At 43.0% G+C, this 27,939-nt stretch overlaps 1 protein-coding gene across 1 annotated transcript in view; it reads right to left on the reverse strand.

Annotated features, from left to right (window-relative positions):
* Positions 1-5,754: 5,754 nt before the first annotated feature.
* TBC1D21 (TBC1 domain family member 21) overlaps positions 5,755-27,939 on the reverse strand; it is a 23,489-nt gene continuing 1,304 nt past the window's right edge. The window contains exons 2-11 of the mRNA XM_027858277.1: positions 25,904-26,011; positions 25,525-25,628; positions 22,979-23,073; positions 21,702-21,812; positions 21,345-21,445; positions 11,986-12,082; positions 11,415-11,515; positions 9,087-9,203; positions 6,797-6,880; positions 5,755-5,787 (exon numbers count right to left, since the gene is read on the reverse strand). Of these exons, the coding sequence (XP_027714078.1) occupies positions 5,755-5,787; positions 6,797-6,880; positions 9,087-9,203; positions 11,415-11,515; positions 11,986-12,082; positions 21,345-21,445; positions 21,702-21,812; positions 22,979-23,073; positions 25,525-25,628; positions 25,904-26,011 (951 nt within the window). The remainder of the gene's footprint in view (positions 5,788-6,796; positions 6,881-9,086; positions 9,204-11,414; positions 11,516-11,985; positions 12,083-21,344; positions 21,446-21,701; positions 21,813-22,978; positions 23,074-25,524; positions 25,629-25,903; positions 26,012-27,939) is intronic.

Raw genomic sequence — 27,939 nt, forward strand, 5'->3', positions numbered from 1 at the left:
TGATAGTAGAGAAATCTGTGAATCAATTAATCAACAAGGATGTACTCTTCGCTAGTCACAGGAGGGACAGGCTTAGTGCATGTCAGGTTTGAGATGACAGTAAGATATCTAGGTAGAATGTTTTGTAGGCAGTTGGGAATATCCAGAGTTTGGGAATTTGGGTCTAGAATTTAAAAATGGGACAGAGGTGAAGACTAGAGATGAAACTTCTTCCCTCCTGTCAACAATACACAGCTGACTCACTCCCTGGTACTCTCTCAAGATTGTGTGATGAGGGAAGAGAGACTGTGGTTATCTGGGAGAAGCCTCATCCTTCACACTTCGGTCTACAAACTGATCTGTCTGAATGAGCCCAGGTGAGCTTGAGGGAAATACTGAGGCAGGAAGAAAACATAAAGGTGGGAGAGGAGAAGAGGGCAAGGGGGAGGGGAAATGGGAAGGATGAGGAAGAGAAACAGTGAAAATCAAGCAGCTGAAGTGGATTCTGATCAGGTGGAGAGTAGTTCCTCTGCCTTCATGCAGAAGTCTATTAAGAGCATTTGTAGCCAGAACTCAGTGCTGAGGATCTGACCCACCTATTTGTCTCCGTCTTGGGACAAGTTATTATACCACAGCAGACTCCTTCAGTGCTTAAGGGACTGTATGAAGCAGGGATATCTGTGCTTCTCCTTTAGTATCGTTCTGTTTATTTATGCTACTTCTGCAGAGAGTGTTCATTTGGGTCTAGGTCCCAGGAGAGGGCTTTTGCCCTGTGTTCTCTAAGAGATCAAAGGTCTCGGACCAAGGCCCTATTTGTCTTTGTGGTTAGGCAGAAGGAACTTGGGGCAGCTAGGTGGCACAGTGGATAGAGCACTGGGCCTGGAGACAGTAAGACTCATCTTTATGAGTTCAAATCTGGTCTCCAATACTTAAGGGCTGTGTCCCGCTGAGCAAGTCACTTAATCTTTTTTGCCTCAGTTTCCTCATATGTAAAATGGGCTGGAGAAGCAAATGGCAAACCACTCCAGTATCTTTGCCAAGAAAACCCCAAATAGGGTCACAGACATGGCTGAAAGCAACTGAACAACAACAAAAAATGGGATTTGGAGAACTGGGCTTTTTGAGTAAGATTATATTGTAACAAGCAGAGACCCAGCTGGCCTCTGACACACAAAGGCTGTAGGGTGTCAGACACATTTGTTCCGCCCTTGGTAATGCACAGGAGTCAGGTTCTTTCTGTCCACGATTCACCCTGTGGCAGCAGAAGGGTTGTGAGTGGATGTGGCGACAACATCTTCCAAACCAAGGGAGATCAGTCTCCACGTTAGTATCTGTGGGATAGCTCCCTCTTCTCACCGTGATCAGAGCTTTGGTCCAGGGATGGGGAACCTGCAGCCTCAAGGCCACATGTGGCCCTCTAGGTCCTCAAATGTGGCCCATTGACTGAATCCAAACGTCACGGAACAAATCCCCTTAATAAAAGGATTTGTTCTGTAAAACTTGGATTCAGTCGAAAGGCTGTACCCAAGGACCTAGAAGGTTACATGCGGCCTCAAGGCTGCAGGTTCCCCATCCCTGTTGGGGCTTGGGAACTGGTTTATCTCCCCTTTGGAGGGAGGGAGAGTGGACTAATTCAGTGCCTTCATCTCTTTCCTGGACTGTTAAAAAAAATCTCTCTCAGTCTCAGTTTCCTCATCTGTAAAATGGGGAGAATAATGGTACCTCCTTCACAAGATTAATGGGAGGCTCAAATGAGTTAACTGTAAAGCGCTCTATAAGTGGTAGCTATTTTTTAACCAATCTAAGGTATCTGAGAGTGACTTAATTGCTTTTTGCCTCTCTTTATATCCCGGGTACTTAGCACAATGAATGGCATGTAGTAAGTAAGTAAGCAAGCATGCATGTAATAAAGGCTTGTGACTGGTCGACATTTTACAATTCCACACATTTTAGGAGGAAGGATTATGTTTCACTCTTCACCCTGCCAACAATATCGTGGAGACCCAAGCAGAAAGACAACTTTCATTGCCAACCCCTGCTCAAGTCTAAAGGAGATTTACCACCGCAGCATGATTATTTTGAGACAATCTAAGCATCTTGGAGGCAGACATATTGCCCACACACAGAATGTATGATCATTCTACACACATGGTTTACAGCCCCCTTCTCCCCATCTCTTTTAGCCAAATGGAGTGGGTGGTGAATGTCTAATCACAGAGCCTGATGGGGAATCTCTCCTTTGCTACTTCCTAGCAGTGTGACCCTGAGCAAGTCATTCAACCATCATGGGGCCTCAGTTTCCTGATCTATAAAATGGACTCGACCTTTAAAGGTCCTTTTCAGCTCTAAAGCTATGCCCACACTTAGACTTCTGTGCCCTGAGTGTTTCTGTGGAATAGTCCCTAAAGATATATCCTACCTTCTGCCCCACAGGGTCCCAGGCTTTGTTTTCAAACCATTCAAGGGATTAAGGTTCTAATGCATAACCACACTACATCACAATTCCTTGTGGTCAAATCTGGACTTACAATATATTTTGGAGACTGGGCCTCCCTATTTCAACCAAACTGGAAGTGCTGCTGTCACTAATGAGTCCTGGAAGCTTTGACCTGCTCTGTTTACGAGCCAGGCCAGTTCACCCCTCATGAAGCAGCCTGCTGGCCCTCTCCTACTCCTGAGGCTTCACCATATTGGAGATCAACTTAAATGTGGACACTCAGTTGGCTCTAACCCTACTCCAGTTCAGAACTCCTAAGCTCAAATGACCCATCAGCCTCAACCTCCAAGTAGCAGGGACCCAAGACCCCTACATCCAGGCCAACTAATTTTCTTTCAAGGCTGGAGTTTTCCTAAAGAGCTTCTTCCTAGGGTGTCGAGCTGAAAACCCTAAGACTTCTTTAATGATCCCAGTCTGATCATCATGAACACATGCCACAGATGAGTACACTTCCTCCCTTCTCCTAGATCACTCCACCATTGAGGAAACTGTCAAGACTCTCGCTCTTATTTCATCTACTGTCTTCAGGAAGCCTCCAGGTAGAAGAGATGCTATTGCAGCATCTGCTGCTGGCAGCAGCCTCTGCCTTCTTGTCCCTATATCTCACAGCCTGGCCTCCCTATTAGAGGTAACACTGATGTTGATGAAGTAAGACTTGTGAAAGTCAAATCTAGCTTATTGACATAAGCCAGCCCCGTAGAAGGATCAGAAACTGGGAAGGAATCTTCCAGGGCAATTATTTCCAGGGAGAAGAAAGAATAGAGGGAAAATGAGCTCTAAGTTTACCCAATCAACTCTAAGGTAAAACTGACTAACCAGCATAACAGGAAGGGGCAATGGACAAAACAGGAGCCTTTGTTGAACAATCTGCCTTGGCAATAAATGGTTAAACAGAAGCATAGTATATAATAGTCAAATGTTCTTCCTTTACCATGGTTTGCAGGTGAAGTAAGATATTTAATTTACTTCCACATTTAGTCTTGGTCTCCTTTGAGGCAATGTTCCTGGAGTCCCTTAGATTGTTACTGTGACAAATTGCTCATCCTAAGTCATACTTGCACCTCGAAACCCATCCCTATCTACTCCTACTCATTGTGATAGGTAATAGTTCATTTCAAGATTGGATTCCCAAAGATATTGGGGAGACATTGGGGAGCTATGGATCAGTTGAAAGAACCTAAGGGGGTCTTTTCTTACAGATCATGTATGGATTGGCCCCTACATGGGGCAGCTTCTACCACCACAAACTGTCACATGGAGGGACTGAGGTTGAGACTGAGCTTCCTCAAAATTCAAGACCCTGTTTGTCTTCTCTCTCAGCTTCCGCATGGCCCAGGGCACTGATGTGTGACAGGATCAGTGACCTTGGGGTAGGAGGGAGTCATGGAGAGGGACAGGAGAGAAGTGGCCCAGAGGGATGAGGTGTTCTAAGGCTGCTGGCTGGCTGCTGGCTGAGTGTGACTATTACACTGTGGACCTATTAGGACCATGTCCAAAGCTGGCCAATTGATTCCTCCAGACAGTCTCATGGTGGGTGCAGCCTAGAGTGCCTTGGCCGCATGTAGAACCTAGAATGCTATGGTATTGACAGCTGCCACGTGGGGGAACGGGAAGCACTCCTCTCATCATTAGGCTTTTCTCTTTCTGTTCCTGCTAAGTGAATCACTGACTTCTAACCCCCTTGCCCCTTTCCTTGGGACTTTGAGGCTTGTGCTCATACAACAAGAAAGTGCTTCTCTGAAAACATCTGTGAAGCCATGGAAAGAGCCTTGGACCAGGTAGTCTTGTCCTGGATGTACCAGTGACTGTGTGACTTTGGTTAAGTTATTTCCCCATTATCAGCCTCAGTTTCCCCACCTATTTCTACCCTGCCCTGTCTTCTACTGCCCACCCAGGGATAATATGAGAAATAAGCTCATCTAAATAAGCTAATATATGTGAATATCCTCTGAATATGATGAGATGGGTGCTGTTCTCTGTGGCTATAAGAAATTTCAGGCAAGGAAGTGGGTTTGGCTGCCCAGACCTTTCTTGCCATGTTGTTCCAGAAAGCTCCAGGTCAGGAGGTCTGGCCAGAGGTTATACAGCCTTAGGAGAGATTAATTAGATTGGGGAAGAGATTGTCCAAGCTTAGAGACTTTGAGCAGAGTTCCTCCATGTTCTCCTGACCATGGCCTTGCCTAGAGAAATTTGGGGAACATAATGGCAGACCACACAATCCATGATCCAGACCATGGGATTCATTCTCCTATGTCCCTTAGAGCAATACTAAGGGAATGCCAGTGGAAGTAATGCTCTGAGATTAGAGAGCTATAATTCTGGGGCCTGGGAGGGATTCTGCACGAGGAGACAACAGGCAGTGCCCCTCCCTCAGCATGGAGGATCCTGCCACGTGGGGCCTCCTCAGGGGATGAGAGGGGGGCAGAGACTTGAGGCATGAACCCCTGGGCCAGTGCTCTGGTCCTGTGAGGATGGGCCTAGCAGACTCAGAGTGGGGCTTATCCTGGCTTGGTTGGATAAGAACCTTTGTGGGGGCTCAGTTTATTAGCATGAATACACTTTTAGCAATTATTTTTTAACATAGAATACACAGCTGCCTTTTAAATAGTTACTAACCTGCATAATTTCTTCCCAGAATTGTACAATCTCTCTTCAACCCACACAATCTCATTCTATCCCTCATGCCTTTTCTCAGCCTTTCCTGTCTCTTTCCTGCCTGCAAACAGTCTTCCTGGCCAAGACAGTAGAAAGAATATTTGACTTGGAATGAGAAGACCTGGCCTCTGACATTATTAACTGTGTTGCCCCCAAGAAAATCACGGTATTTCTGTCTTCCTTGTTGAGGATAATGCTACTTGCACTAATGGCCTCACTGGGCTGTTGTGAGGGAAAGTGCCCTAGAAACTGTAATATGCTATATAAATTCAAGTAATTATTATTATTGTCATCATCCTCATCATTACTATTCCATGTCCACATCATCTCTTCTTGGCCCTCATGATCTCTTCCCAGCCTTCCCATCTTTTACCATATTTACCCATCCCTCAACAAACTCTTTCCAGGTGGCCAATCTCTCCTAGCCCACCCAAGTCTAAGAGGCAGCCCTGTAATGGATGTCACTGGTGCTCTTTTCTCTTGGCCCTTAGAAATGGTCACTCGCCCAAAGCAATGGTGATTTCCAATGGCGTTGTATTATTCTCTCATCCCTAATCAGTTGTTCCTGACGTTACTGCCCAGGTACTACGTCTGTCTGCTTTGAACACAGTGTTGTTGTTTCCTTACTGGAAGAATTCCTTTAAAGGTTCTGGAACCTATGGAAATAAAAAGAGAGGGCCCCCGGGGCCATTAGGGGTCCAAAAGATGAGGAGCTACTTGCAACAATAGCAGTCATTTACTTACTTATACCTTCACTATTGAATTCATTTCTTCACTCATTCATTCACTGATTTACTTATTCACTCACTTATTCCTCTAGTTATTTATTCATTTAATTTATTCATTCCTTGACTCATTCACTGATTCATACCTTGGTTCCTTCATTCCTTCTTTCCTTTACTCATCCCTTCACTTACTCATTATTTTGTACATACGTTCATTTGCTTTTCACTCATTCATTCCTTCACTCACTCCATAGTTTATTCTCACTCATTCATTCATTTACTCATTCACTAATACATCCTTTCATTCCTTCACATTCCTTCACATTTCATTTATTCACATTCACTCATTGATTCAACCATTAATTCACTCACTCACTCATTTGTTCTTTCATTATTCAGTCATTATTCATCCATCTTATCATATTCTTTCTTTGAGGTCTTATTTATTCACTGACATGCCTTCATTCCTTCACTTTTTGTCTTTTCATGCATTCATTTGCCCACTGATTTGTTCACTCATCTATTTTCTTACTCATTACTTTAGTTATTCATTCATTTACTTCCTTACTCATTCTCTCCATTCAGTCCTTCATTCACTGGTCTTCCATCATTCACTTTTTCACTCATTCATCCCATTCAGTCATTCATTCACTTATTCCTGGATTTGTGCATGCTTTCATTCATTTGTAGAACCAGCATTTCCCTACATACTTAGTCCTGTGTTTAGTTATGTTGTGGGGAGAGGCAGAGATAAGAGTTCATCTGAGGAGCTCACTGTCTGGTTGGGAATGAAAGAATGCAATACTTTGGCACCAAATGTTCTCTCAAGAACTTCAAGAATGTAAAGGAAAGTGATGATTTGGGGAGGGTGGTTTGAGGGAGAAAGGAATGCCAGTGAAGGATGGCTGCCTTAGAGGGCCTGAAAGTTCTGAATACTCACATCCTTCTGCATTAATTCAGCATAGACCAAGCAGGCAGAAGAGATAAGCTCATCAGCATCAAGGTCAATAAGATTATTGCAGGCCTGTGGAGGGGAAAGAGGAATTGTGGGTCATCTGGACCTGTCTGAGGGATGTGTTCCCTGAGAGGCTGCGCACAACCAGAGGGAGGTGAAGACCTACACAATGTGATGTGATCAGCTCTGGGAAGGCCCCGGGCTCCCTGAAATTCTACTCACCTAAGGCTTTTGCTCCAGTTAAGAGCCAATATTAGTTACTAACATGGAAGATTCATCCATCAGATCTTTTCCTCAGGGACAGTTTGTCCAAGATCAAGTTTTGTTAAGGGGAAATGGAGGGGAAAAATAAATCCTAAGAACGGAGCAGGGGAGGACTGACTGAGAGGAAAGGAGGGAGATTCCAGTCTCATTTTGTCACCTCTACAACCTCCTCCTCCCCCATCTGCTCTTGGCCAGATGTGGCAGCATCTGGGAATTCCCGACTCTCTTGGTCCCTCTCTTCTGCTCCCACTGCTTGAGTCACTGACTCCCTCAGAAAACAGATATGAAGAACAAGTCCCCTCTAGGGTACTTCTAATTTATTTTTATTTTACATCATCATAGTTATCCCCAGCATCCCTTACTTTCCTCTTCCCAGACAGCCACCTCCTGTAACAAATGGTATTTTTTTTTGTTTTCTGTTTTTTTTTTTGTTTTGACTAGGCAATGGGGTTAAGTGACTTGCCCAAGGTCACACAGCTAATAAGTGTTATGTGTCTGAGGCCAGATTTGAACTCAGGTCCTCCTGAATCCAGGGCTAGTGCTATATACACTGCACCACCTAGCTGCCCCACAAAGGGTATTTTTTAAAGACAAAAAAAGTCAACAAGTCAACACAATGAATCAATACATTGGAAAAAAACCAGAATCATGTGCAATGTACAACACCTCCCAGGTACTTTTTAAGGGAGGGACCAATGATGGGGTAAACATAGTAAGAGCTGATATTTCTATGATGCTTTTAGGGTTACAAGGCACTTTCATAGGTTATCCCATCGAAACCTCACAATGGTACTATGAGATAAAAACTACAGGATGATATTTTATGCCCATTTTACAGTTGAAGAAACTGGGTCTCAGGGAAAGTAAGTGACTTGACTAGGGTCATCCAACAAGTAGGTATTGGAGGTGGGATTTGAATACAGCTGTCTTGTGATTCCAAGACTAGTACTTGTTTTATTGCGCCTCTTCCGTTCCCCCCACCTGCACCCCCATCCTTTAATCTCTATCATGTCTCTTTTGCCAGACTCAGTTTTGAAGAGTCCTCACTCAGGACCTCACCATGACTACCCACTATGAGGCTAGGGAAGGAAGGGTTCCATTCTCTTTCCTGAGGAGAAAACAAGGGCCCAAGATCACACTGCCATGGGGGGCAAGGACAGAACTCAGGTTCAGGCCAAGCACAGGTCATGCGTCTAGAGCTTGAAAGGACCTCAGAGATCAATTACTCTAGACCTCTCATTTTACAGATAAGGAAACTGAGGCTCTTGGGTGTTAAGTAATTTGCCCAAGGGTTACAGAGATAGTAAATGTCAGAAACAAGATTCGAAAACAGGTCATTTGAGTCCAGAATCATGCTCTTTCTATTTTACCACATTGTGCCTTAAGACAGGGATATGCTGGCTTAAGGGCAGCTAGGTGGCACAATGGATGGAATGCCAGGCCTGGAGTCAGGCAGATGCATCTTTATGAGTTCAAATCTGGCCTTAGACACTGGCTGGGTGACCCTGGGCAAGTCACTTAATCCTGTTTGTATTGGTTTCCTCATCTGTAAAATGATCTGGAAAAGGAAAAAGCAAACCACTCCAGTATCTCTGCCAAGAAAACCCAAAATGGAATCACAAAGAATCAGACACGACTGAACAAAAAAATGCTGGCATAAAGTTGATTGTTAAATTTTCAGTGTGAGCCTTCATGCCTCAGAAATCGGCAAACTACACACACATCAGGGCTTGATTTACTGCTTCGTTGGTTGTTTAAATGTAAGAAAATGTTGGAGAAAATGCTAATAATGCAAATTAAAAGCATATCATGAATATATCAAGAACCTGGTTGTTAAATGTTTACTACACACTCCTGCTCTAAACCTTGTGTCCTTTCATTTAGACTGAGGCAGAGTTGGAAGAAATAGGGAGCAAGGAAGTCAGAGGTTGAAGGAGGGAGGGGTAAAGGAAAGAGATGTACCCACTTCTCCCAAAGATCCTAAGCCAGACCAGCCTGTGGGTTTCCTCACCATGACGATATCTTCACCATTCATACTCTCCAGAAGAATTTGCTCCTTCACCATCTGCAGCATGCTGTAGGCCACCAACACCTGGAAGTTCCTGCAGGGTTTCCCTGTCAGCAGGACCTGTGAAAGCCATGGGCCAGGGAGAGTCAGTCCCTACTGAGCGTGGGATAACTTGGATGCTCACAGTTGTGTGTCCTGTCCCATGATAGACTGCACTTGTATTTATTTGGAATATGTCTTGTGTTTATTTACCTGTGTTGTATCCCTGCCCAGAAGAATATAATTACGCTCTTGGAGGACAAGGATTATTTCATTTTTGTGTCTCTAGTCTAGCATAGTATTTTTCTGGCAAATAGTTGTGGTTTAATCAATGTTTACTTGATTGATTGGGAAAGACAAGAGAAGGAAGAGGCATGGTCCCTGGCCTCAGAGAGGGGCAGAGTTTCCTTGTCTTCGAGGGGAACAAAATGAAGGAGAAAAAAGGAGGGCCATGTACCCAAGCCCTTGGTGATGGAAGATAGTTCACGACCAAGAAGTGCTGGCCCAGAGAAGGAACAGCTACTACATGGTTGAATAACCAGGGCAGAATCCCTGGACCCAGGGCCGATTTTTGAGAGACTCTGCTTTGCAAGAGGCCTCAAGAGGTTATCTAGCCCATTTAATCTTGTTTCAATTTATCTCTCTAATCTTATTTCTCACTGCTCACTTAAGTATCCTACATTCTAGTTAAACTGGACTACTCACTTTTCTGATTTTGTCCCTTCTCTTCCCTTCATGCAGGTTATATCCAACAACAGGTCCCAGGCCAAACTCCACTTGGTCATTGTTTGGGCCCTGATTGGCTTGAGGTGAGTATAAATAGCAATTGTTTCTGTTTTGGCCAGAAACCTAGAGGGTCTTCCCTCCTAGGTGGATTTTTCTTAACTAGGTAATAGAGGCTATTTTTTTGTCTCATTTCTTACCTATCCTTAATCAATAAATAGGTGTTGCCTCAGTCAAACCGAGACCTGTTAAAGACCTTAACTTCAAAAGACCAAGGTCTCCCACCGCATCCTGGGCCATCTCCAGTCATCCTGATGAATATCTGGCCACTAGACTTAGATGGCTCCAGAGGAGAAAGTGAGCCTGGTGACCATGCACAGCCCTCCCTCACTTAAATCCAATTCACTTGCATGTCATGGTATCATCTTCCTGATGTCATGGTCCTCTTTGAGAACAGAGGACAAATAACAACATCCTCTATTTGACCATTTGTTGAAATTCTTCTTTCCTTTCAAAACCCAACTCAGGTGTCACCACCTCCGTGAAGCCTCCCCTGACTTCCCCAGAAGAACATAATCTTTCCCTTAGATTTTCTTAGTGCACCTTCTCTCTACCTCTGTAATACCCTATCATGTTCTATCTTGGATCATACTTATTCAAGTACATGTCAAATCCCACCCTATTGGACTGGAAACTTCTTGAGGGTGGGGAATGTGTAATTTTCCATCTCTGTGACCCTAGCACCCAATAGTACCATGAACATAGTAGGTTCCTTAAGAAGGTTTGTTAAAATAAATTGAATCTCTCTGCTTTAGTTCTGGACCATTCGACAGAGTTTGGGCTCAGATTAATTTTTTTTCAAGGTTTCCTTTCTTTAGGAAACAGACTATGTGAGTACCGCTTTGAGGGAGAAGGCACATTCATAAGAACCAGAAGAGGTCAGAAACTAGACAATTATTGCAACTGGCTTATCTGGGGTTCCCAGGCCACTTGGGACATAGCCAAATACCCTGAACAATCTTAATCATTTTTCAAATATCCAGGTCACTGGGTACCATCCCCTTATCAAATATGTAAGTTGCAAACTAAGGGGAAAATCTGGATTTCTTCCTGCTGCCCAAAAGAAAGATTTCCAAAGTGATTTAATGTATCACTAATGTGCAACTGGAAAAAAATCTGGATTTCCCTCTGGATTCCCACTGCAGGGGAAAGTGCCACACCTCCCTAAGGGACATCTTCAACAGCAAAGATCTTAGTACAAAATCTCTTGAGAGCTAACCAGGCAGCGTCAAGGAAAGTTCCTGCCCTGCACCTAGAATGGGTGCTAAATTCTCTCACCCTAGTTTTTGCATACAGGGGTGTAGACAGATTTGGGTGAGTCAGATACCCACAAGGGGACTGAATTGTGTGGACTTGGTTCCTGTCCTGGGACTCCTGGGAAAGTAAGCCTGGGTGTTATCAGCATGGTAAAAGAGATAAGTGGATCTGGAGGGGAAAGGAAGGAAAGACTATGGGGTGAAGGGTATGGACTTATCCAGACTAATCTACCAGCCCACCCAAATTTCTCACCTCCCAGAGCCTCCAGACATCATCAAATGATTTGAATGCCCTCTGGAAGAAGAGGCAGAACCAGGGGAAGAGAGATTGTACAGCTCCTGCACCTTTCTCTTCTATGGGGGAAGAAAAATAAACCCAGTCAGTGGCTGGCTCCTCTTCCTGGGCCCCCTAGCTCCCAACCTGTTTCCATAGACTCTCCCACATCTTTTCCAGAATGGTTTCTGTTCCCTAGGGGGAGCCTGACAGATCATGAAATGACAGGTGAGTTCATTTAAGCTCTTAGAATCTAGACACATCAGGACAAGTAGGTAGCATCCTAGACTACGTGCCTCAGACCCCTGGATGCCATTAGAACCCAACTTCCTCATTTTACAGAAGAGGAAACTGAGGCCCTAGAGGTTAAGTGGCTTGTCCAAGGTCACATAAGGTCTAGTTGGCAGAGTATAATTTGGACTCTGGTCCACGGTTAGTACTTTATCCTTTGGACCCTGTTTGGATTGAATTCTTTGCTGCCCCCACCCCCCAGGGTCCCTGGTTGGGATGGAGCAGCTAAAGGAGAGTAAAAGGTAAAAGGCCAACTCACTCAAATGCTCAGCAAAGGTGGGATCCAGGAAAGAAATCAAGTTGTTGAGCATTTCCAGGTTCTTCCCTACCCCGATATTAATGACACAGCTGTGCTCCTGGGGAGATAGAGGATGACAAGTGGGGAAAGAAAGGGGAAGGGGGGAGGGAGAGAGAAGAAAAGAAAGTGGAACAATGGAGAGCATCAGTAAACTCACTTCTGATCCTCAAGAACTCCCTTTTCCCCAGCCCCACAGAGACCTTTGGCTAGTGTGCTCCTTATGTGGTCTCACACAGCAGCTGACATTATTTTGGGTCAGGTCTTAGAGTTCAGGGTTCTAAGCAGTTTGATATATCCCCAAGGTCAGGCTTTCATGACCCAGGCAGGACGCCTCGCAGCAGACACTTTTGGGAAAGGGAAGAGCAGAGGTGCAGAAAACCATTGGAAGTGGGCCCCTCTCTTACTTGACTGTGGGTGTTGTATCAGCTCAAAGAGCAGCCAGCTCAGTCTGAAGATAGGCCCCTCAAATATGGTGGCAATGAATTAGGGATGAAGTGAGCTGCTAGGAAGTTGGATAGCTGTAGGACTGGTTACAAGTGTAGTCGTGGCTGGTAGGAAGGAGACTTGCACCCAAGTCCGGCTTTGCTGCTTTGTTGTGGCATGGAGGTGGACCCAATGATCACAAGATCATGGATTGAGAAGTACAAGGGACCTCAGAGGTCACCTAATCCAAACCTCTCATTTTATACATGAGGAAACTGAGTCCCAGAGAGATAAAATATCCAAAGTGGCACAGACTGCCACCATGATGTGCAGGTCTGTAAAGTAATGGTAGAGTAATTTTCAGACAACAGCCTAAATCTACTACCAGAAGACCAGCTGACCTAGATGCTAAGAAACTCATTTCTAAATAGGTGGACCACTAGCAATTACTCCTTTGGCCATAGCAAGCTATGGTTCAAAGAAAAACACAAAAGGGCCCTGGATGGGTCCTTTTTACTTGTATTTAAAATTTCACATTAATCTCTTTTTTATTATCATTTCTCACTTCTAAACATTTCCTTTTTGTCTTCATGAGAGAGCTATCTCTTATGACAAAAAATAAAGACAATAAAAAGTAGTTTGATGAAATTAGCCAACACTTTCGAGAGTCGGATATTATATTCAATGTTCCACACTGATAATCTCTCTGCCAAGAAGGGAAGAAGGTATATCCTCTCCTCCCTGCTTTAGCCCCCACCTTTCACTTTCAAAATGGCAGTGGCAAAGTGGTCTTAGAAGCAGGTAACTTTTTGATGATCTAGCATTAATTTAAACTGTTGGTTTTCTACTTGTGATTTTTATCCAATGACCAACGTATTGCTAGGCTTTTTGAAGAATGGAATCACATCAACACTGATATTGTCCTTATAAATGAAGCCAGAAGACATAAAAAGCTGTAGCTATATGGAAGGATGGCTCATGGGCACTTTTTGGAGGGGCAAATCAAGGAGCTGGTGAAGATGATTTCACCATATGTCCAAAGGCAGTAAGAAATCATTCATCAGGTTCAGAGTCATTCCGCTTTTCAGTGATCAATTGGCAAAACAAAAACAAAAACCCAATGTGAATTGAATTGCAGTTTATGTACCAACATCTCTTTGTACAGAATGTAATTTTAGAGCACTTCTACCAGGAACTTAACAAGATCCTCCAAAATCAGCATAGACCTTGATCTTTTGATCATTATGAAGGCTGTCACAGGTGAGAATAATGAAAAATATATTGGAAAAATATGGCTCGGGATTAAGAAAAGAAAGAGGCCACTGACTGTTGGACTATTCAGAAGCCTCATACTTGTATAACATGAATTACTTCTTTCAAAAGAATCTGTGGACAAGGTGAAAAACCAAATAACATTCTCCAAAATTAAATCAACTATATCTTAGCAGACAGGAAATGACTAGGTAGAGATGTGTGAATCACTTCAGAATTAGCTATCTGTGTTCAGTAAGAAAATCAATTAGTTAGAATAATGGCCGCAGTTAAGAGCAAATTAGAAGACAAAATAAAGATGAGAAGACATTTTGTGAGACCATTAACAGTTACAATCTAACCTGTTAGAAGAAATTGTTGGTGCTGAAAAAATGGAAATGAATAAAGGAAAAGACAGTAACTCTTCTATCACCATCTTCTACTATTTTACTAATGTAAAACAATCACTGTAACAAGGAGACAAAAGCAGCCCCCCAAATACAGTTGATCTCCAGAGGACCTTAATTTCAAAATTTAACTATTTACTATCTCCATGACCTTGAGCAAGCCACTTAAGTTTTCTGGACTAGAATTATTTTGTGATTATGGAACAAATGTACTTTACCTGATAATGGTTTAGTGATAGATGATGAAGATTTGGCTGCTAATCACAAAATTAAGTGAGCTCTCTCTCAGAGAGGACTCAGTTGATAATTATATAGAGATAGAGGTAAGAAGATATGGAGGTAAAATTACAGACTTCAGATGTGTCAGAGAAGCCATGACTCTCTCTCTGCACTGTCACTTGTTTCCAGGCAAATTTATTTAGCTAAAGAGAGGTTTAGGTTTTCTTTCTATTACTACCTGTGGCTGAAATAGAGAAGATATTTTTGTTCTTTACAAGATCTGCTGCCAAGAAGGAGGAAGAGGAGGAGGAAGAGAAAGAAAAGGAGAATGAAGAGAAGAAGGAGAAGAAAGAGAAGAAGAAACTGATTTATATTGTCATCTGTTTTTGCTGAGAGGTGGAGCAGAAGAATCCTGCAAAGGTACTGGATTGTAGAAGCTTTTTGCCAACTTTAGGTTAAGGGTTACTGCCTTTTCCTAAGAGAACACAACATTAATTCAATTGAAAGCATCAGCTAAGCCTGAAACTGAAAGTGACAGATACTACAGTTGCTGTCAGGGAGCAAGCTCACTTGAGGAGAAAAGCAGCTTAGGAACAGACCACAAGAGAAGCAACAAAATGAATTAATTCATCCAGCTGAGGTATGCCCAGTGAAGTGTTCATCTACCACAGTATAGATCAGCACAGCTTAGCAGTGAAAGCATTTGTTCGACAAAGAAGCTATGCTCACCAAAGAATATTTATGGGCAATTTCTGAGACAGATAGCCACTAAAGTCTGAGGTTCCAGCGTTATGAGATGCTCTTGCCATATATATCCTTTCAGTGTGTCTTACTATCCTGGGACTATCCGTAAGTCCCTTCTTTGCACAGAAACTGTGTGAATTAGTGGGAAAGCGCAATTCAAGTTTATGGATATAGTATTATGAAAATGTTATATTTTTTACTTGCATGTTCATTAAAATTTTGAGCTAAAATTAATTGAATGACTGATTTCCAAATAGATTTTCTAGCACAGGTGGGTAGTCATGAGCTACAGTGTTAGTAGGAAGAGTCACTCTCAAGGGTCACCCCCTAAAACCCTGAGAGTAGTGGGTTGTAGCAGTCATCTTCCATCTGGGAAAACTCCAACCTGCCAATGTGGAAGCAAGTTGAGGCAAATTGAGTGAAGCATGTAAGATGGGGAAAACATGCTGATAATTAGAGCTACCCTGAAGTAGATTAAACTGTCTAGAGGATAGTGGGCTTTACTACCAGTCTTCAAGCAAAGGATGGATGGTAATTTTATATTGTCCAGGTACAAGTTAGACCAGACAGCCACTGAGGTGCTTCCAACTTAGACATTCTGTGGTTCTGAAAAATTAGAAGGCATCTTCCTGCAGTTGGATGTTTTAATTATGTTACTGGAAAGTCAGTATGCTATAGTGGACAGAATGCTGGACGTGGAGTCAGGAAGAACTGGGTTTGAGCAGAAAGAGCACTAGAGCTAGAATCAGAGGGTTTTGTTCAGTCATTTCAGGCATACCTGACTCTTTCTGACTCTATTTCGCAGAGATACTGGAATGGTTTGCCATTTTTCTTCTCTAGCTCATTTTACAGATGGAAAAACTGAGGCAGGGTTAGGTGACTTGCCCAGAGTCACACAACTAGTAAGTGTCTGAGGTCAAATTTGAACTCAGGTCTTCCTGATTCCAGGCCAGGCACTCTATCCACTCACTATACCATCTAGCTGCCCCTGAGATCAGAAGATGTGGGTTCAAATCCCTGCTCTGGTGACCCTTGGGCAAGTCGCTTCATCTCTCTGAGTCTCAATTTCTTCGTCTGTAAAATGATGTAAAAATCTTAGGTGACTTCTACTGTTCTTTCCAGCTCTAACTCTATAATCCTATCATCTTATCTATGTAACACTGGGCATGTCACTGCAGAGTTTCCTTATCTGTAAAATGGGAAAAATAATAGCAACCACTTAACAGGTTGTTGAAGATCAAGTAAGATAATGTACCTTGCAAACTTGAAAGTGCTACATAAATGTTTGCTTGTATTATTACAATTATACTGAACTGATTAAACAGTGATTCCTGGTGTCATCAATGATGGGATTTTTCCTGAGACTTTTGTGCTGCCCCCTTGTGATAACAATAGGAACAACAGGTATATTCTGTACTAGAAACAGACTTAAGCCAAAATTCTCTGAATGGTGCTGTAATATTGATACTTTCCTGGTGGCCTCAGTAACTTGAGCAATGGGCCTTGTGAGAAAATCAGGTGGAAGGTATCTTACTGACTACTCCAAAGCCTCCACTGAAGTCAGCTTCCATGCTGACTTCTTACAAATGTTGCAGTATTTGGAAATGTGTTGCCATTGTGGTATGAATGCCATGAAGAAGGATTCTTCTATACGATATAATTCTAGAACCTTGTGGTGAAGGGCAGAGCCAAGATCTGCCCAGTGTTGGTTGACATGAATGGCTATGAAATTCTGATGATGCAATCACAACTGTATCCAATGAGGTGAGAAGAGTGGTGTTATCTAAGGAGAGCGCAATGACCACATGGGACACAACCAGCTTTTTAAAGAGATGGAATAGCAAGCAGGTAACTGAGGATGAATATAAAAGAATGACTCACTCCTGTATGACCACTGTCAGGAGTGTGAAAACTCAGACTGAGCTGAGACAGATGATAAACACAATTAAAAAAAGAAAAACAAAACCAAACTCTTTTGCTATGTTGGAGGAGAAAGTCCACCCTGCTGTGTGTGGATGGAAAGGTTGAACCATTCAACTGTTATTTTGCTTCTGTGTTTTTTGCCAAGAAGGATAGAACAAAAATGGTTAAGAGGGAATTGGAACCAAAGAGAAGTGAGAAGACAATGGAGCCTCTAACTGTCCTCCGTGTGTTCTAGTCACTAGATGAGCTTTGACCCAGAGAATGGCAATAGCTTTTGGATATAATTGTTAAGCTTCTGTTGTTGATTTTTGAGAATTATACAAGGGGCTTAGAAGTGGTAATAGGCAAAAGCCATTCTAATTTTCAAAAAGGAGAAGGTACATTCTTTGAACTATGTAAGATGGTGAGTTACCATCAGTTCGAGGAGGAATATTATTAGGAAAGTCTGTAAGCACTCAGAAAGGGTTGATGTGATGAAGAACAAGCATAGTTTCATGAAGAACATGTCAGACTGACATAATTTCCTTTTTTTTTTTGAGGTTATCTGAGTAGTAAATCAAGAGAATACTAGAACATAAGATAGTTGAATTCTAGCAAGATATTTGCCAATGTCTCTCATGAAAAGGCAAAGAGATGGGAATTGAGTAACTAACCCATACCAAATCCATTAAGAGCTGGATGTCAACCTGTCAGGAAGTCTCTAGACAGAGGCCCAGGAGCGCCATCCTTTGTCTCATTTGCCTCAGAACTTTTATGAATGATTTGGATAAAGGCACAGATAGTAAGATTTTCAAATTTTCAGATGACAGCTGGGAGGGATACCCAGTACAGTGGATAACAGAAACAGGATCCAAAGAGATCTTAAAGGGCTGAAAAAGTGCCTGCAACTAACATAATAAATTAATTAGTGATGCAAGAAAAGTGTTCTTTTTGGATTCCCACACATGTATAGGAAATAGAATGAACTTCATGTAAAAAAACAAAAAAGACCTTGAGGGTCTAGGGGACTGAAAGCTTGATATGGCCCAACAGTGTAACATAGCAGCTGATGAGACCTTTGTTTTTCCTCTTTGGTCTGGACCTATGTCTTTATTGGTGTAATAATAACAACAACAATAGCATAACAGCTAACATTTATGTATGTACCAAGTGCTCTGCTAAGCATTTTACAATTATTATGTTCCTCACAATAATCCTAAGATAAAGATGCTACTATCCCCATTTTACAAATGAGGAAACTGAGGCAAACAGAGGGTAAGTGACCTGTCCAGGGTCACACAGTTTGTAAATATCTGAGGTCACATGTGAACTCAGGTCTTCCTGACTTCACTCTACCCACTGTACCACTCAGCTGCCGCAAAGATACTACCCCTACCAATGCAGATTAGCAATAGTTCAACAACTTGCAGCTGTAAGATTTGCTTGTCACAATGAGTAGTGAGGTGATTTGCCCAGCCATGGAACTCCAGTCAGAGGTGTGATTTGATTCCAGGTTTTCCTGTGTCTAAGGCTACCTTTCTATTCCCTCTACCACATTTCCTCTCATGATCTCTAATGTGATTTTAGGTCGCATTGTTTAGATCACATGTTGTCCAGAATGAAGGGAGTGGTGATCCGACTATATTCTGTCCTGGTTAGAATGGGATACTGTGTCTGATTCTGGGAGCCATGTTTTAGAAAGGATATTGAAGAGTTGGAGGGTGTTCTGAGGAAGAAACAGGATGCTAAAGGACTCAAAACTACTCTGCAAGACAAAATGAACTCAGGGCATTTAGTCTAGAAAAGGGAAGACAGAGAAGACACGGGAGTGGTTTTGATATGGTTGAAGAGCTCTTACGGGGAGCAGAATTAGGTTACTTCTACTTGGCCCCAGAACTAGAACTTACACTCTCCAAGGGGTGGAAGGCAGATGTTATCCCAACATTAGGAAAACAATTGGGGATATTAAAATATGGAGTGGGATTCCTTGGAATTCCCTGGCACTCCAGTTTTTAGGTGGACACACGGGAGGGCCACTTGTTGGAGGTGGGAGTCATTCTTTGGGTAGACATTGGACTGGAAGGCCTCTGAGATTGTTTTCAGTTTTGTGTTTCTGTTTCTCTGAATGACAAGCAAAGTGGTATGGTGGCTAGAGGGCCTGCCCAAGAGCTAGGAAAAGCTGGGTTCAAGAACTGTCTCTGTCACATATTGGTTGTGTGAGAGTGGGGAAGATCTTGATCTCTCAATGCCCCTACACACCTCTCCAGGATTATATCAATTACAAGGCAGCTACAGATTTGCGTCAGTGGAGGGAGTTTCCACATCAGCAATGCAAAGAAAGTTTGCTTCAAGATAGAAGGCCAATATCTCTGCAAACAAGCATGAAAATGCAAACTGAAGGAAAGTCTAATCTAGCAAAGATAATTAAATAATAACATCATTAATAACTAACATTTCTACTGTTCATTACCAAGTACAGAATGATCTCACAACAACCTTGGGGGAGGAAGGGAGTTGGGAATTGCTTCCTTTTCACAGATTAGGCTTTGGCCAATATCATTGAGTTAGTCAGACCTAGAACTAGAACCCAAATCTCCTGACTCCAAGTCTTGATATTCTTTGCTGATGAGAGGCGAAATGGCTCAGTGGTTAAAATACTAGCCCTGAAGTCAGAAAAATGGGTTCAGATCTTGCCTCTGATACTTGCTAAGTGCAACTCATCCAGCCTCAGTTTATGCATCTTTAAAATGGAGACAATATTTGTAGTTCTCATCTCAAAGTTGTTTTAAGAATCAATTGAGATGTCTGTATAGCACTGTGCAAACCTTCCAGGACTATATAAGCACCAGTTATTATTATTGTTATTATTATTATCATCATCATAATCTCATTCTCATCTTTTTTTGAGAGATTTCAGATAGACTAGGACCAATCTCTATCCAGACAGTCAAAAAGCATTTATTAAGTGCCAACCATTTGCCAAGCACTATGCTAAGCACTGAGGATATAAAGGAAGGTAGGTCACAAGTAGGTCACAGGTTAAACTCACAGTCTACCCTGCCCTTATACTAGCATATTTAATGTTCTGTGGACTACTGTGCAAATATATTACTCCTCTTCCTCTTCCTTTTTTTCTTACTCTTACTCCTCCTAATTTAATTCTTCTCCTATTATTATTATTGGGGCAGTTAGGTGGCATAGTGGATACAGTGCCAGCCCTGGAGTCAGGAGGACCTGAATTCAAATCCAGCCTCAGACACTTACTAGCTATGTGATTTGGACAAGTCACTTAACCCTGTTGGCCTCAGTTTCCTCATCTGCAAAATGAGCTGGAGAAGAAAATGGCAAACCACTTCACTCTCTTTGCCAAGAAAATCCTAAATGGGGTCACAAAGAGTTGGACATGAGTGAAGAATGATTAAAAATTATCATCATCTACAGGGGATATGCAATAGTGGAATTGACCCAGAATCAGGAAATACCAGATTTAAATCCCTCCCCTGACCCATCCTAACTCTGTGACTGTGGGCAAGTCACTTAAACCCTTGGATCCCCCCAAACAACTCTCTAAAACTGTAAACTGTAAAACGAGTGCTCATCTGCATTGTAAAAGGACATATCCTTATTGGTAGATCCTTATCCCAATGAAATCATAGGTCTCTCTCCTTCTCTTATTACTATTTATTATTATTAGTAGTAGTAGTAGTAGTGGTGGTGGTGGTGGTGGTAGTGGTGGTAGAAGTAGTAGTAGTAGTAGTATTTAAAATCATACTGTGGTTTTCTCTGACATAGGGCAGCTAGATGGCTCAGTAGAGTGCTGGGCCTGGAATCAGGAAGACCTGAGTTCAAATCTGGCCTCAGATACTTAATAGCTGTGGGACCTTGGGAAAGTCACTTAACCTCTGTTTGCCTTAGTCAATCAGAGAAGGAAATGGCAAACTACTCCAGTATCTTTGCCGAGAAAATGGACAATATAGTCCATAGGGTCATGAAAAGTTGTACATGACCGAACAACTGAATAACAACTCTTTGACATAACTACATAAATAACAGAATAGGTTTAAAATGTACATCCATCCCTAACCCAACCTCCCCCTAATCCTGGGACAGAGAACATATTGAATTCATGTGTATTCATTCATTCATCATAAGTAGAACTTTTGTTATATGGTGGGCCTGGTGCTAAGTGGTGAGTAAGGCTAATCCCTGCCCTCTGTCAGTTTAGTGCCAAGTGAAGAGTCCTTGGGAGAGCACTGAGAATGTGGGGGGTGGGGGCTGGGACTGACAAGACACAGGTAGGTGAACAGAGACAAATTCTGCCAACTCTGTTGGCACTTTTGTTTGGGGTGGTTAGGATTGGGCTGGGCCACTCACTGTCTTCTGCAGAAAGAACTGGAAAAGCCAGAAGGTCTCATGGTCATTCTCCACCATCAGCTGGAAAAGCATCACCATCTCATGGAAGCCCTGCTGGTATTCTAGCAGAGATATAACAGAACTGAGGTGGGGGAGGATGGAGTGCCAGGTCCCCCTTAGGTTGGGAGCTGGGGGTGGAGGAGAGGGCATGGGGAAGGGGCAGAGCTCAGGGGAGGCAAGGGCTGGGAACTTGGGGGAAGAGACTGAGGAAGAGAGAGCCAGGAAAAAGGGAGATGGACGGGACAGGGTGAGGAAGAAACAGGCTTGGGCTGGCTCGAGAGGGGGGGACAGAGGCAAGGGCAACCCGGGGCGGCTCACCAGCATCTGTGTTGCACACGTAACTCAGGAGCAGAATCTTCTCCAGACGTTTCTTGTCTATGATGACATTGCCCAGCGGATCCTTGTCGTAGAGTCTCTGGATGTCGTAGGCTTCAGGAGGTTGGGGAGATAAGCACAGAATAACTCACCCACTCTCCTGACCAGTGCAGACAAAGCTACCAGACGGACAGCCGCAAGAACGGCAAACTCTGTCACGCTAGGGTTGCCTGAAGCTCATGCATAAAAGGCAGGGGAAGCAAGCCTTTGCTGATGGTGTTTGAGACTGACTCATGCAGAGCCTCGTAGTGTTACAGTCAGGAGAGAGAAGGTGGTGAGGCCCACCTGGCCTGCAGCAGAGCATGACTGGGATATTCAATGCCCTAGGTTGTCGTTTCTTGTGGGCCTGTGAGCACATTGACCTTATGTTGTGCCTTCCTCTTAGGGGCATTTTTTGCATTGGGACATTTCAGGTACTGAGTCAAGCTTCCCGAGAACTTGGGCATGGAGAGCATGAAAAGGAATACGTGGTGGGGATAACTACGGGTCACAGGGAAGGCAACAGTTTTGTCTTTGATAGAACCTTTGATCTACCTCCTCCTTTCCTTAGAATGGGTCAGTGTCCAGATCGTCACAGAATCGGGGAGGGAGCCAGGAGCTCATCCCCTTCCCCAGAATGCCGTGCCCCATGATGGAGCAGGATGGGTTGGTGGGGTCTGGGACTTGAGAATTCTCTAATCCTTCCACCCCAATCAAGCTAGTCTCAGTATGCCTGCACAGATACTCATCCCTCTCTGTTCAAGACATTCCCCTTGCCCTCTAATCTTCCACTATCTCCTCTGTTGCCTGCCTAGAGTGTCTTCCCTTCTCCCTTCCACCAGCACAAATAACTGTGTCCCTTGCTAGGCCCAGTTCTATTCTACTTTTTCCAGGGAACCTTCTGTGTCTGTGCCAGTGGATACCAATAGGTCCCTAATCTGACCTCCCAGTCTATGGCACTCATAGCTGTTGGTACGTTTTTATTGCTTTGTGCTGTTTTCTAGATTTCTCATGTGTAAATCTCCCTTCAACCATACTACAACGTGTGCCAGGGCAGGTACCTCCCCCCATAGGCCCGGCCAGGAGCCTCAGCAAAGACTTAATTGTGGACGCATTAGCCCCAAAATGGTGACCCAAAGCTCGGAGGCATCTGCAGCCAATTCTGCAAAACCTGGGGAATTTCCTTCCTTGGAAATCTTTGAGGGAGGGGATCCTGAGGGGTTCTGCCCAGCTCTGCTCACAGATGTTGTTTCGTGTCTCCATGAAATTCCGGTGCAAATTTTCCAGGAGTGGTTGGATTTTCTCATACATTTCACATAAAGCCTCATAGTTTTTCCTGCAAGGAAACAAGGGGAATGTCTTCAGGGGCCCAGCAATGAGAACTGCTGTGACTTGGGGCTAAGGGTCAGTGAGAACAAGGAATTCCTTCTCTGCCTTGGGCTACCAATCAGAAATGAAACACACTGTCTCTGGTCGGTGGGTGCAGAGCTAACACCAGTGTATTTTCACACCAGCCTTAGACAAACTTAACAAGGAAGAATAATCAACTTCAGATCTCTCTCAGATACATTCTCAAGGCAGAGAGGGATTTACAGCAGATGTTTTGGGATTCTCTGTATCTTTGCTTCCTAACCTTCTTCCTCCTATACCCCTAGAGTCATAACTAGGCATGAGGGGAGGTCTCATATGTCAGAACGAGGGAAAGACAAGATTCCTAAAAAGGCCTCTGTGAATATAAACTGGATAATATCATTGCTCAGGAAGCAACTGGGTGAAGGAACAATACAGGGCTGATCCTGGGAAAAGCTCAGTGGATGTTTGAGAAGACCTCAGGGTTCGATTGCCCTCAACTGCCTACATCACCTGGGTCCATGCTTCATCTTCCCTAAATGATACAGAACAGGTTTCTAAGGCCGGTGATCTAGCCATTCATAGTCATTCTGAGACAAGGCATGGCCTGTCCCCCAGAAAGTCCAGCTTATGCCGCAGATGCATGGCCCTAAAACTCTTGACCTCAAGCCACGACCCCTGACACCTAGGAGTAGGCAGCAGGTAGAGGATGCCATGGTACAGAGAGGTGAGCCTGGGAGAGGGGGTCCCATAGCCATGGACCCTAGGAATGAAGGTCTGGGGCCAGAATAGAGAAAGGGAGCAATCATGCTGTATTGTAAAAGATTGTTGGAGGATCATGAGACATGGGAATGAATGGCAGAGCGGAAGAGCCCCCTCCCACCCCATAAAGTAAAGCTCCAGTTGCCCCAGCTTGGTTACTGTTTTGCACACTCTGTACTAATTCTCAGCACTGGACCTTTCCTCTGACTGATCCCCAAGATCCCCTTTTGCCTCCTCCCACCTTGTTCCAAATCCTCCCAACTCTTTGGGTTGCATTCTCTGTGAAGTGTATCCTGAGCATTCTAGCCCACACTGAACTCTATGCTCCCATCTTCAGAGCCCTTTGAATCAAAACCATCCAGTTCAGAACCAGATTTTATACTATTACATATCACTGTTTAATTGTCTCATGTAGGGTATTTGTCTTTCCCCACCTGGGAACTTCCCCCAAAACAATAAATATTCCTATTCCTCTCCCCCTAGAGTTGAGCTGAATGTATAGTTGAGCACAAGGGAGGGGCTAGAAAATAAAACAAAAAAAATTTAAATGAAAACAAATGAATTGAAGGGAAAGGTTGTGAAGAGTTTAGACTAGTGGTATCAAACTCAAATAGAAACAGGGGGCACTAAACCCTATATAAAATCATTACAGGCTGCATATTGGCTTAGAAAACCACATATTAACACCATCTCTGTTCTATTGTATTTTCATATATTTGTTAAATTTTCCTCAATTACATTTTAATTAGGTTCAGGCTGTACTCTGGAGAGTTGTGACAGAAATGCCTAGGGTGTTTGACATCTTTGGTTGAGACAACCATGATGATACCAATAGTAATATAATAGGCAAAGCACTGGATTTAGAGTAAGGAGGCTTGGGTTCAAATATGAGTTCTATTCAAATCAAATTCTACCTTCTGCAGGACCATTTCCTGATCCTCCCACCTCTTCTTCTGGTTACCAGTGCCTTCCCCTCTGAAATAGCCCTCCATCTGCTTAGTACAGATTGGCTGTATACCTAGTTAATTTCTTCTTGACCTCTTAGAATGGAAGTTCCTTGAGGGCAGAGACCATTTTTTCTTTTTTTCTTTATATATCCATCACTTAGTATATTTCCTGGCACAGAGTAAACACTTAATAAATTCTTGTTGATTGACTAATGAGACACAACTTCCATGAGCCTCATTTTCCTCATTTATAAAATGAAGGCGTTGGACTTAGGATTTCTAAGGTCCCTTCCAGGTTTAAATGATGGGATTTCAATCCCAATACTAAATCATGGGATTTGTGATCCTAATAATAACCTAATTTATTATAGATGTGCAATATCTCATTTGATCCTTACAAGGTGGAAGAAGATGGGGTCTCAAGAAGCTTAGCTTGAGAGAAGAAGAGAGATGTTTCTTCCTCGAGACCAGAAGAGTTGATGATAATAGTAACTCGATCCATATAGTACTTTAAACTTTACAAAGACCTTTCCCTGACTTAGTCTGGGGTTTCACAGGGCCTGGAGAGGGTTTCAAATAAGTCATAAATATAACTACTATGGTTCCCATTTTATAGATGAGGAAACAGGCCTAGAAAAGTCATCATTCAGACCTTCTGTTCTAGTCTAACCCATACTTTCCTCCATCCTATTCCCATAATGTCATAGATCTACAGTGACCCAACATACTTCCGGGTGTTGTCCACCATCAGGCGCTCATCCTTAGAACTCCTCCATGAGTAGAAGCCTGTGAGGAATTTCCATGCCTCTGTCCTTATGGAGGGATGCAGGCCCTGTGAGCAGAGAGAGCATGGGGCCAACCCTCAGGGTTGTATGAAAGTAGACAACAGAACTCTGGACTTCTCTGAGCATTCCTTCCCAAAGCCAGACCTTCCTTGCCCTCTATTCCCCTATCCTCCTCAGCTCTACTGGTCCTCCAACTCTCTAAGGGTATGGATGAGGTCCTGGTGGTAGCCATTTTTCTCCTTCCCCCAACTCTCCAAGAGTATTAATGGGGACCTGTTGATAACCACGTTTTCCCTTTCCCAAAATAAATGGGAGGACTTACCCTCTCCAGGATATTGAGGCAAATAAAATCACGGGATTTGGACAAGTGACCATTTTCATCAAAGTAGCTATCCCATTCTGTCTTGTCGATTGGTGGTTTCCTCTTCACCTGGTGTGGCCAAACCAATTTAGTGCTGTTTTAAAATCTTGTTCTATTTTCTGTTCAAATATTGTCTTAAAATGATGTGTCCTAGCACAGACAGTGGTCATTTTAGAAAATGGTTTCTGGTAAGAGCTGAAATTTTTTTGTAAATTTAAACTGTAGCACTGGCAAATTGTAAAATGATGGTTGGATGAATACTACTAGTGAACACCACAGGTAGCAAATAGACTATTAGAAAAAAGAATGGTTCCTTTTTACCTTTGAGAGAGGAATACTACTCTGTCTGGTCTGATTGGGAAAAAATAGTCTTAAGTTTTCTTACTACTTATATAGAGATTACTACATGACTGTACAGCATCTGTTTCTGCTGCAGAAAAAAGGAAGCACATGGAAAATAGGAATGAAGGAAAATCAAATTAAAGTCCTTTCTATAATTAGAAGATGGAGGAGTATATGCTTGCTACAAGAGTTCAACTGTTGTTAGATGTGAAAAGCATTCTGGATGGGTTTTTGATAACAAGTTGGCCTGAAGTCCTAAGCAATAGGACCACAGTTTGATAGGGAGGGCTTTTGACTCCAGGTTAAGAGTATGGTGGTCTTGGTGAGGGGGGATCAGAGGGAGGGGAAGAAAATTTAGAACTCACAGTCTTAGAAAAGTGGATGTTGAAAACTAAAAGCAAATAAAGAAATTTTAAAAAAGAAGAGTACAGTGAGCTAAAGAAAAGCACCCCAGTAAGTGAGGTCTGGCATATAGTTAGGATTAGAATAAACTATAATGGGTAAAGTACAAAAGGAAAAGTATGAAAATGCACCCGGATTACCAAGAACCATGATGATGGTAATGAGCATTTACATTACACTTTAAGGTTTATTCAAAACATTTGAAGCAGGAACTTGGGGTAAAATTGAATTGTCTGTTATTGGAACCTTAGTATCTCCCAGATATTGCTTCCGTGCTCTTTAGCTAGTTTTATGACACCAAACTGCTTTTCATTTTTATGACTGTTATGCATTGCCAATCAAAGCATAGCCCTTCTTCAGACCAAGTACAGCATAAGAGATAGCACTGCCATCCACTTCATGATTGGAAAGTCCCTAAAGGGAAAAAGAATTTGAGTCTTAAAAACCTAAGCCCAGAAAATGATCTCTGAAACACTGCTAGAAAAAGTGGTTTGTAGGAGAGATAGAAACTAGGGTGAAAAGGAAACATGGAGCTTTTCAGTCTTCTTCATGGGCCTTGGTGGGCAAAAAAAGAAGAGGCAGGGATCCACACACCCTTCTGCTTCATTTACTGGTAAAAGTTAGCCTCATAGACAGGGCCTACCTAGCTTTCTCCCCTTGTTTTCATGAGGAAAAAATGGATCCAGCTTAAATTAAGGTGGACACTTTTAATAAAAATGATGATGCTGATGGTGGTGGTGGTGATGATGATGATGATGATAACAATAATGATGGTGGTGATGATTATGATGATGTTGAAGTCAAAAAAAATCGCCAGCTCTTGTAGGATGAAATCAGATCTGTCTTGTGGACAGATTTTTCTTTTGAAAGCTTTCATTGATGTGCCCCTCCCTGAACCTCACCTCCAGGCATCTAGTGGTGTTCTGCTGACTCCACCCAAACCTACCACCCCTAGGAGCATCCTGTGCTCTAAGTCTGCATGTCTCCTTTTCTCATTCCATGTAGTACAGTGGATGACATTCTGGATTTGAAATCAAGAACTAGGTTTAAGTCATTTAACTCCTCTGAGTTTCAGTTTCTTCATCTAGAAAGTAGGGATGATAACATAGTGCCTTAAGATGTGCAAAGTGCTTTATAAATATTATCTCATTTGATCATCACAATAACCCTGCAAGGTAGAAGCTATTATTATCCCCTTTTATAGATGGGGAAACTGAAGAAGACAGAGGTTAAATGACTTACTCAGAGTCACA

This window comes from Vombatus ursinus, unplaced genomic scaffold, assembly GCF_900497805.2.
Source record: "Vombatus ursinus unplaced genomic scaffold, bare-nosed wombat genome assembly UNPS02012811.1, whole genome shotgun sequence".
NCBI classification, from domain to species: Eukaryota; Metazoa; Chordata; class Mammalia; order Diprotodontia; family Vombatidae; genus Vombatus; species Vombatus ursinus.